Here is a 10,142-nt window from a genome sequence, read left to right as displayed (position 1 = left end):
ATAGCTATTTTTCCTAACACAGGGAGAGGGGGAGGGCTGGGTTTAGGGGAATAGGTGAACCACAAGAAGAGATGGTGCAGAAAAAAAGGTAACAGGGAAGGGAGTGTTAAGGAGTCTGGCGGAAACACCCTGTCCATCTCCAAATATCAGTGAAGCAGGGAGGCAGCCCCAGAAAACAAGCATGTGGCCTTGGGTTCAAGGCTGGGGCTCTGCTACTTCCTAGTTGTGTCTCTTCCAATCATGTGACCTTTGGGTGTTTGGGTTTTTTAAATCTTCAAGGGTAGGGGTTTTGCCAAGCTGCCTAGCACTTAGAATTCTTACAGAGCTTAAATAAGTCAACTGTGGGAAAGCACACTGTGAACAGTGTTATTATTATTATTTGTTAAAGGTTTTATTTATTTATTTGACAGACAGAGATCACAAGTGGGCAGAGAGGCAGGCAGAGAGAGGGGGAAGCAGGCTCCCCACTGAGCAGAGAGCCTGATGTGGGGCTCCATCCCAGGACCCTGAGATCAGGACCTGAGCCGAAGGCAGAGGCTTAACACACTGAGCCACCCAGGCGTCCCTGAACAGTGTTATTATGCACAAAAGACATCTCAGAAAAAGCTGCTTTGGAACAAGAAATATCACAGCCCCAGGAGCCAGCAGGCCCTGTCTGGGCAGGTCCACACAGCCGGCTGCAAAAGCTGACATGCACAGAGCTCTGTGGGTCGAGAGAACAGATGAGCCGATGGATCTCAAGATTGCAAATTTCAGGGCTGAGCACTAGGCAGGAGGAGTGAGCACGGAAGAGAGTGCTCTGAACTGTTACGAAAAATTGTCCATAACTTGGACATAGACAGAAGGACTGTATATCTTTTCAATGTTGTTGTGGGGTAGGGTTGAACAGCTAAGAATTCTCTCAGGAAAAACTAAATCCCTGTTTTACAATTTACTATTGACTAGAGTCTCGACTTTGTGAACCTACACACTCACTTGTAGCTGCATATATAATAGGTAGGTGTGTGTATGCAGAGGTGCAAAGGTTTTTAGTCCAGTACAGAACCACAAAAGTTATGGTTTTATTGTCCTGGAAATTAACCAGCTTCACCTCTTAGCAAATTTATTTCAATAGGTCTTTTCCAACTAAAGACACAAATCTCTGTCTCTCAAATGTTCCTCTGAACCAGTTTTCCATTCTTCTGGTTCCTTTGTTAACAACTTAAATAAACCTTTGACACATGGTAACAATTATACTGTGATGGAATCAGAAAGTGAGGGACTCTGTTATGCTTCAGCATGGGGACAGTGGCTTTGGGCACATCACTTGGCCTCTGGGCCTCACGTATCTCATGTGTCTGCCATTGAGAGAAGGTATCGAACTCCCAGGACTGAGGTAGGGTTGCAGCAGGAAGACGGATGTGAAAGTACTTTGCACATTATTCACAGGATGCCAAAGTCAGGATTTATTGTTGTGATTTAGGCTACTCCAGGGCTGGCAGATGCCGGGTTTCTGAGGGCAGCATTCCGCAGGGCTTGGGACATAGGTCAGGGACAAAGCCTGCTCGGGGCAGCCCTGACACTAGGCTCCGTGCTGATGCTACATTCTATACTTCTGATGAGGCTGGAATTTCCCACAGGCCTCAGGTCTTAGAGGATAGAGACCATTTAGAGCCCTCAGGACATGGAGAAGCTGAGGACTCGGGTAGGCAGGTGACCAGAAATCAGGATAGGAGTATTCTAAAAGAGGGACAAGAGTCTTCCTCTAACACCAGTTCCCTAAGTAGGACAGCCTCTATGGCCTGGGTTCTTTCAGGACCTCATCATTTGATTCTGTAGGTGGGGAAGCCTTCAGGTCAGTTGATAGCACAACAGGATCTCTGCCCTTGTTATCTGCACACGTGCACGGTTTCACACATACACGGAAAGAAGTCAGTCAGAGGTCCAATGAGCAATGCAGCAAAGGTCGGGAACAGCCAACCCTGCACAGAAGAGGTAGGTACAGGGCCAACAGAGGGGTGGCAGGGGCGGGGGGAGAGGAAAGGCGTTCCAGGCCCAGAGAATGGCAGGAGCAGAGACTTGGAGGAGACAATTAACCTGCAGAATGAGGAGGAGGATGCAGTTAGACCTGGCCAGGATTGGGCTCTTGCCTTGGGTGACCTAAAGTCATGGAAGTTAATAATCCACTGCCCGCACGGTGATGGCAAAAAAGGGAGTGGGCAAGGGCTTGCAAATGACTTCTCCCTGCCAGTCCGCATCCTGTGAGGGGGTGTGGGGAGCCCATTCTCTCTCATAGGTGTCACCCCAGGTTCAGCTCAGTTATTGTCTCTACAAGCCATGCCAGCCTCGCCCCCTCCCCAAATGCCTCCATCCACAGATGTTCTGCCTTAAAGGCTGTGCTCACAGAGCCTCCTCCCATCTGTTCCAGCTTTCCCCCATCTCCTCTTCTGAGCCCTGTTTCCACCATCTGAACCTCCCCCCTGCAGCAGCAAATTACCCTGCCTCTCTTCTTCATCCTTCCTGGAGTTAAATATTTTTCCTTTCCCTATTTTCCCTTTGTCCTGATTTCTTCAATACTATTTTATTCCACTGTGAGGTTTTGTTTTGTTTGCATACTGACTTTAGCCCTCAGTGGATCAAGACAAGTGTGTGCAAACCTTGGTCTTGGGCTAGACTCTAGGCTTTGTAGACCCCTCTAGCAACTACAGTGACCTTAGGCCTAGCACTGTACAAGACACACAGTAGGTGCCTGATTCTTGCCAACTGACTGGCAGTTTGATTAACATCACTTAACTCACTCCTAGTAATGCTCAATTATTGGCCCATTCAGACACAAGCCTGGATTATTGAAATCCTACCCCCCAACCCAATCCACTGTCATTGTGACCCACCACCTCTCAGCAGAGCCCAAGTAATTTGAAGGCTCAGACCCCAGCCCCATTGGTACTCTCTGAATTTCTTGGACATGTTCATATCATCACAAGGCCCAAGACCTGCATGTCTCAACCAGGGAGACAGAAGTTCCAAGCAGCTTCGAAGGCCAGCCTTACAGACTCAGCCATGGCTCAGCGAAGACTTGGGATATCCCCTCCTAAAGGCCAACTCAGGATCACAGTTCTGGTGTTGTTGGGGCCACAGGCCCGGGAGTGCCAGGAGGAAGCCTAAGGAGGAAGGTCTGCAAGGACCCCGGCCGTGGGAAGCCGGCCTTCTCCCTGAGCAGCCTCCAGGTGCCATCCTCGATGGCATAAAGCAACGTAAACATGCGATTGACCGTATAGACTGTGTCGCCGCGCACCACTGCCGTGAACAGCGCTCCCTTACTGTTGACAAACTGGCCAGGCAGTGCGGTCCACTGGCCCGTAGCCAGGTTGAGGCAGTCGATGGCGCAGTGGAGGAAGTCGTCTTTAGGTCCGTTGCGCACCACGTAGAGGCTGTCGCGGTGGGCCACCATGCAGTGACCGTAGCTCTGCGGACGCCGTAGCTCGGCCACCGGCAGCCACGTGTCCGCCTGCACAGCGTACTCCACCACAGCCGTGGTGTCGGCCGGCCGCCACAGACACACGAAGAGGCGGCCACGCGCCTGGGCGCAGGGCACGCCCGCGGCCGGCTGGGGCAGGTCGGCCACGAAGCTCCAGCAGCCCGCGGCTGGGTCATAGCTCTCCACAGAGCTCATGGGCGTCCTCTGGAACTCGCCGCCGATGGCATAGAGACGGCCCTCGAAGCCGGCCAGCGCCATGTCATAGCGCGGCTGGTGTGGGCTGGGGAACTCGCGCCACGTGCCTCCCTCGGGGTCGTAGCAGAAGCCTAGCTCCACCACCTCCTTGCTGGCACCCCGCACGCCGCCCACGATGTACAGCTTGTTGCCCAGCGTGGCCACGCCCGCCAGCAGTGTGCTGGCCTCCAGGGGCAGCGCGGCCAGTGTGCGCCACGCGTCCTCCTGCTCATCCAGGTAGCACACCGTGCGGGACGCGTCCTCCAGGAAGCCCGGCGCCGGCGTGTGCGTGCTCACTGCCACGTAGCTGCTGGGCCGCAGCGCCGCCACGTAGGCGCGGGCCTCGGGCAACGCCAGCTCAGCTGCCAGCTCGCGCCCGCCGTCGCGGATGAAGAGCGCGGCGCTGTGGAACACGTCGTGCAGGCCGAAGACTGCGGCCGCGTCGCACAGCAGCGCGCAGTTGTCCGACGTGAGGCTGTACTCCAAGAAGCGCGCCAGCGCCGGCGCCTGCAGAAAGGCGGCGCACTCCACGGCCTGCAGCAGCTCCTCGTCGGCCGCCAGCGCCGGCCGCTCGCCGCGCAGCACCTGCAGCGTGGTGTGGAAGCCGGCGGCGCTCAGCGCGCCCAGGCGCACCTCGGCCGCGCGCGTCTCCAGCATACCGGAGCGGAAGAGACCGCGGAAGAAGCCGCAGTGCTCCACCAGCAGGGCCCGCTCGGCCTGGAAGAGCTGGTCGTCCACCCTCACCTGCACCGTGGGGGCCTCTGGTGCCCGTGGCATGGCGAGCCGGCCGGGCGGGGGCCGCCGCCGGGGGGCTTGATTCAGCGGCCACAGACTCTGGGGCTCCCCCCAGAGCGGAAGAAACTTCCCGGGGGATATAAATATCTCCCTGGCTAAAGATAGTACGGCTCATGTGATGCCGTGGCCGGTGAGCTGGATGGCTGTGGGCCCGCGGGCATCGGGAGACGTGCAGGGTCACTCACTTCCATATGGGAAATAGAAACCGATTGCATGCGGGGCACTGAGGGCCGCTTACAAAGATTTCCCATTTAACCTGCACTAAAGCGGCTGTGTGTGCTTGTGCAAGAATCCTAACTCTGACCTTGTCTCCTCAGAATGTGACCAATAATAACACCCCTCTAATGGTATTGAGGCAATATCCATAAAAGTATTTGAAATGAGGCTCAGAGAAATTACATGACTTGTCCAAGGTCATTCAACTGCGAAGAAGCAAGGACAGGATTCATACCTGGCCCACCCCATTGGTCGTGGGGTGGGGTGGGGGAGGGAGAGGGAGAGCAAGATGGAGTGGACCAGGCTGGGTCTGGAGCAGGTTCTAAAGATTTTATTTGTTTGTTTGTTTAAGAGAGAGAGTGTGCGTGAGCGTAGGGGAATGGCAACTCAAGCCGACTGGTGCTGAGATCGGAGCCCAGTGGGGGACTCAATCTCATGACCCTGAAATCAGGACCTGCAGGAGCCAAAATCAAGAGTCTGCGTTTAACCAGTTGAGCCACCCAGGCGCCCTATGGAACAGGTTCTAATTTGGCTTGAACCTCTGCCCCTGAGCTAGTTTAATCTCCTTTTCAGCCTTGATTTCCTGGGAGCATAGCCAGTCAGCGTCCAATAACTCTCTCCATGTGGAAGTACTCCTTGACTTGGTTTGGGAATGAGAAGCTGATGTCTACTCCCCACTCATCCATCCATTGCTGTGTAGCTCTGGACCTTGGGAAAGGGTCAGTGGGGCTGCTGAGGGGATTGTATGTCTATAGATGGGAAGGGGAAGGGTTTCTTGAAATAATAATAGTTAACACTGAACTTGCATTGTGTCAGGCACTTTTTTTTTAAAAGATTTTATTTATTTATTTGAGAGGGAGAGTGTGAGAGAGAGAATGAGCATGAGAAGTGGGAGGGTCAGAGGGAGAAGCAGACTCCCTGCCGAGCAGGGAGCCAGATATGGGACTTGATCCTGGGACTCCAGGATCATGACCCAAGCCAAAGGCAGTCGCTTAACCAACTGAGCCACCCAGGTGTCCCGTGTCAGGCACTTTTGTAAGCACTTTGACTTCTATGGTCCTTGGAATAAGCCTATGAATAGATACTGTCATTTTTTCCTCATTTACTAGATGGTTACCCATGTATTGCTTACAGAAACACTATGAGTTTCCATGGATGAAAAGACTAAGGAAGGCACCAGGAGTTTAGTCACATGCCCAAGGTCACATGGCCAGAGAGTCGCAGAGCTAAGACTGGCTTGCAGCCGTCTCACTGTAGAGCATGTGGCCCTAACCACTGTGCTCTGCATCCTGTCTGTGCTACTAATGCTGGCTATTCACCTCTTGCCAGGAGGTCACAACTGGAAGGAACTTAAGGTTCATATGGTTTTACCCCTTCATTTACAGTAGAGGACCAAAAAGGGAATTGCCCAGAGTCACATAGCTTGGGACAGACAGCCCCAGGACTCCTGCTCCTCACCCCAGGGTATTTTCCCTATTGCAGAGAACTTTCCTGAGTGACCAACTAAGACTTTGGGTTCCAAAATGTCAGGTGGAACAGAGCTTAGTGATTATTTTTTCCTGCCACCTTATTCTACAGGGGAGGAAACTGAGGCCCAGACCTGTGTAGGATGGTATCTGCCATTCGGGACATCATGTTCAACTACAGGCTTTCTTGAGGAGGATAGAGTGGCTTACAATGACAAAGCCAGAGTTGGGAAGGGACAGGGGAAATTTTCTCACCCCTAGGACACAAACACACATGCACAGATCCTCACGTATGAATCTGCAAACCTGACACAAATTTGCCTCTTCTGCCAGGAACTCCCACCCAGTTCACGCCATCAAAGCAGGGCTGGGATATGGGGACCACTTGTGTGAGCCTGGGAAGCCAAAGGCCTGGAGGAGGCAGCCAGAAATATCCAGGACACTCTGCCCCAGGGACTAGACAGGAAGAGTAGGAGGAGATAGAGGGGGTGGGCAGGAGTCCTCACAAATACTATCCCAGGCCCTCTGCCAGCCTCTCTTCTTCCCTGAGGCCAAACACTGGCCGAAAGCATGACAGTCCCTCTCTTGGAGGAAAGTGGACTCTACAGTGCCCAGTCCTGATTCTGTCCTTGCTGGTGGCCCCAGGGGGTAGGGAGAAGGTAACTGACTGTTCCCATTTCACAGATGAGGAAAAGAGAGGCTCACAGATGGCATGGGCTTTTTCTTGTTATGAATGAAGATGTGGGACTGGATTGAACCCCATCTGCTGCCCAGTCCCCAGCCCAGTACTAGCCTTTTCTTAGGGCAGGGAAACGAGTGCCTCCTGCCAGGCCCAAGCTAAGGAACAGGATTTAGGGAGGGGCCGATCCCTGGAGAGACAGTTTCCTCCCAAATGGTCTGCTTCAGGCACATGGTAATGGCAGACACAACAAATAGAACCAGTGCCTGGCCCTCTCCTCAGAGGAGTGGAAGGAGAGCAACTCTTCCCGGCTGAAGCTGGCTCCCAGTGCCAGTTTTTCACAAGTCCAGCCCTGGCTTCAGTGGGTTGGGACATTGTGCACACATCCAGCACTGACCCTCAGTAACCAACACTGGGGAGGGGGTCAGCGAAGGTGGGGGTTTATGGTTCCAAGGCTGGGCAGAGGACCAGCCCTTTGGCCCTGCTTCCAAGGCCCCAGTGGGGTGTTGTCTGCAGCTGGTGTGAGTTTCCTCTACCCAGACAGTGAGCATCCCTCTGGGACTTGGAGAGGATGAGGAACTATCCTGGCTACGGGCAGCCCACGGAGTTCCCAGGCTCTGCCCGACCTCACACCAACCTCCCTCTCACCACTTTGCACCCCCATACTGGGCGATGTTCAGGGTGGGAGCAAGGAAAGGGAGACTGTGTTTGTTCATCTCTCTATCCACAGTGATTGGCACACAGTGAGGGGTCTGTTAAGTGGACTCCTGGACCCTAACCTAAGTGGGAGTCTCCAGTGTGATAGAGGAGACACAACCCCTGTCCCAAAAGAGCCTGTAGTCTGATAAAGGAGACACAGCCCCTAGATGCCCCGAGCCTCATGGTGGACTCCTGGCCTTGCCACCCATGGCAGTGTTTCTGCACACAGCGTAGCGAGGAGCTTGCCTGGGTTTGAGGAAGAGCACTGGACCAGGAGTCAGGATTCCTGCCTGGCTCTAATGCTGGTACTACCACTGATGTGCAAAAACCATCCAACCTCTCCAGGCCTCAGTTCTTCATCTATAAAGGGGAGCTTGGATCTGACATCTAAGGTTCTGTTTAGCGCTGACACCTGAATTTATCACTGAACAGCCACTGAAGGGCTTGTCATATTGTGTCTCCACAATATGGAATACAGTGTCAACGTCACACAGGGCTCCCAAAAGCTTAGCTTTATGTGGAAGTGGCTCCTGGGGGGTGGGTGGCAAGGGTAGGACCTGGCATCTGGAAATCATCACAGGCCCCACCAATCAGACCTGTACACGCCCCACTCATTCACTTCAGAGACACCTATTGAACACCTGTTGCAAGTTCACTGCTGGGCCAGGTGCCACATCGTCTTCATTTTGAATGCCTCAGGGCTCCTCATAAGAGTCTTGAAGATTGGGGGTAGGGGATAAGGAGGGTTGGGCTACTTGCTCTTGCAGAATAACCTCTCTTGACTTTCAGTGTCCAAACTACTGGTTGCTAAACAATTGTGGCTTCTTGGTGGGTGAGAAGTATGTGCTATTCATGTCCGGGGGAGTGGAGGAAACTATCATTTTGCTTTTTTGGGCCATGGGCCAAACTCTGGGTGGGACACTTTCATATCATCTCTTCTAACCCTTAATATTACCCCTATTTTAAAGATGAGGAACTGAGCCCCAGAAGAGCAAAGCAGTTTATTCCATGGTCTGACAGTAAGTGGCTGATTCCAAAGGTCTTTCCGGTCCACAATGGGCGCTTCCAGGTGGATAAGCAGCCCAGATGAGGAGACAGAGGTTGGGGAAAGGGACTGGTTACAGTTGTGAGACTGGCACTGTTTCCCTCCCAAGCCTCATAAGAAGGGCAGACCTTGGGCACTTAGCAGTCAAGGGCGAGGGCCTGAGTAACCAGCAGGCAGCTAGTTTAAATCTCTGACCTAGATGAGAGTTAAGGGTCATCTCTTCCTATCCTGCAAGTTATGATGGAGTCTCCTTACAAAACCTCTTTGAAGTGGTCACCTCCTTGGTTGCCTTCAATGTTGGAAGGTTCACTTCCTCTAAAAACAATCCCTTGTAACTAGGGACAGCTCAGATGGTTCACACGAAGCTCGAACCTACCTCTTTGCAGTGCCCATGTACTGGCTGGTCTTAGCCTCACACAAGCAGGGCTGTAACAGAGCCCAAGTTTATACCCAGTTGGGCCTACAGAGCTCCACAGCTTACCCTTTCTCCAGGAGTTCTCTGATGTGATTGGTTCTCTCCCAATAAACCCCATTCAGAACCAGTCTCTCCTCACAAGACTGGGACCAGCCCAGGAAGGTGGTTGGAACTTGACTGCCACTTTTTTCCCATCTACAACTCAAAGGAAAACCCTTGGCCATTAGCTCTGTGAGTGATTCTGGCCTGAGGGTGTAATCTAAACAGATTTTTCCCAACACTTTACAGTCTTAATAACACAGCTTGCTTAGCATTATCTCCTACAAATACAATTAGGCTGAGTCAGTATTCAAGTCCTATGCGGGAAAATAATTTTCCTTCCTGGTTGAGAAGTTAGTACCATGAGGCTCTGACCCCAGACTCTGCCTGTTGATCTGGCTTTCCATGGTTTCTTTTTCATGTGGGTGGGTAGATTAACTGGGGCAAGGAGGGGGAGTTGGAGAGGGGTGTTAGATGGAGAAGGGCTGCAGTAAGAGGTCTCTGAGACTCCCATACCCTACCCCCCCCCCACTCTAGCCGTGGAGTATATTTCAAAAGAGAGGCTCCACTGGCTTCTAGAAAGTACTCAGACCTGGTGTTGTGTCACTCTCTGTTAGGCCTGAATCACATCATGGAATTTTGGATTTATTTTCCCCTTCCTTTAGTACTATAGTTGGGGACACCAATGCTCAAAGAAGTGAGGTGACTTGCCCAGGGTCAACTCGTGAAGGGCTGGCACTAGATCCTAAGTGTCTGGATTTCCCTTTGCTCTGAGTCCATCATGACCAGATTTACCTTGGGTCCCCCCCAAAATGACAGGTGACCCCTCCCAGGCTTGTCCAGCAATCCTAGAATCATTATAGGCAAGAGAGAATACCAGGTTTTAGAATCAAATGCCCCATTTGCACACTAGGCGTCAAACACATGCAACTCATTAGCTCGCTTAAGGAGAAAACTAATCCAGGATGGGTTAAGTTTCTTGAAGCTGGATCCATACTGACCGTGAAATGTTGGTTAAGGCTCCTTCCTAGGAGCCAGGATTCTGCCTGGGGGTTGCAGTGATCCCCGAGTCCCCATACCGAAGAGCAGGGTAATGT

General features: G+C 52.6%; 1 protein-coding gene across 2 annotated transcripts; it reads right to left on the bottom strand.

Annotated features, from left to right (window-relative positions):
* Nucleotides 1–1,423: 1,423 nt before the first annotated feature.
* KBTBD13 (kelch repeat and BTB domain containing 13) lies at nucleotides 1,424–4,601 on the bottom strand. 2 transcript variants are annotated; one of them, XM_080808055.1, is made up of 2 exons: nucleotides 3,301–4,533; nucleotides 1,424–2,076 (listed from the first exon to the last, which is right to left on the bottom strand). In XM_080808055.1, exons 1-2 carry the CDS (start codon nucleotides 4,466–4,468, stop codon nucleotides 2,072–2,074), a joined length of 1,173 nt encoding a protein of 390 aa, XP_080664181.1. In that variant the 5' UTR covers nucleotides 4,469–4,533; the 3' UTR covers nucleotides 1,424–2,071. The 2 variants fall into 2 exon arrangements, with proteins under 2 accessions (XP_080664181.1, XP_080664180.1); XM_080808054.1 differs by lacking the exon at nucleotides 1,424–2,076 and having other exon boundaries at nucleotides 2,538–4,601.
* Nucleotides 4,602–10,142: the final 5,541 nt, after the last annotated feature.

Source organism: Martes martes, assembly GCF_963455335.1.
Source record: "Martes martes genome assembly, chromosome: 7".
Taxonomy (NCBI): domain Eukaryota; kingdom Metazoa; phylum Chordata; class Mammalia; order Carnivora; family Mustelidae; genus Martes; species Martes martes.
The sequence above is the reverse complement of the archived record's forward strand: the minus strand, read 5'-3'. Positions and strand labels throughout refer to the sequence as shown.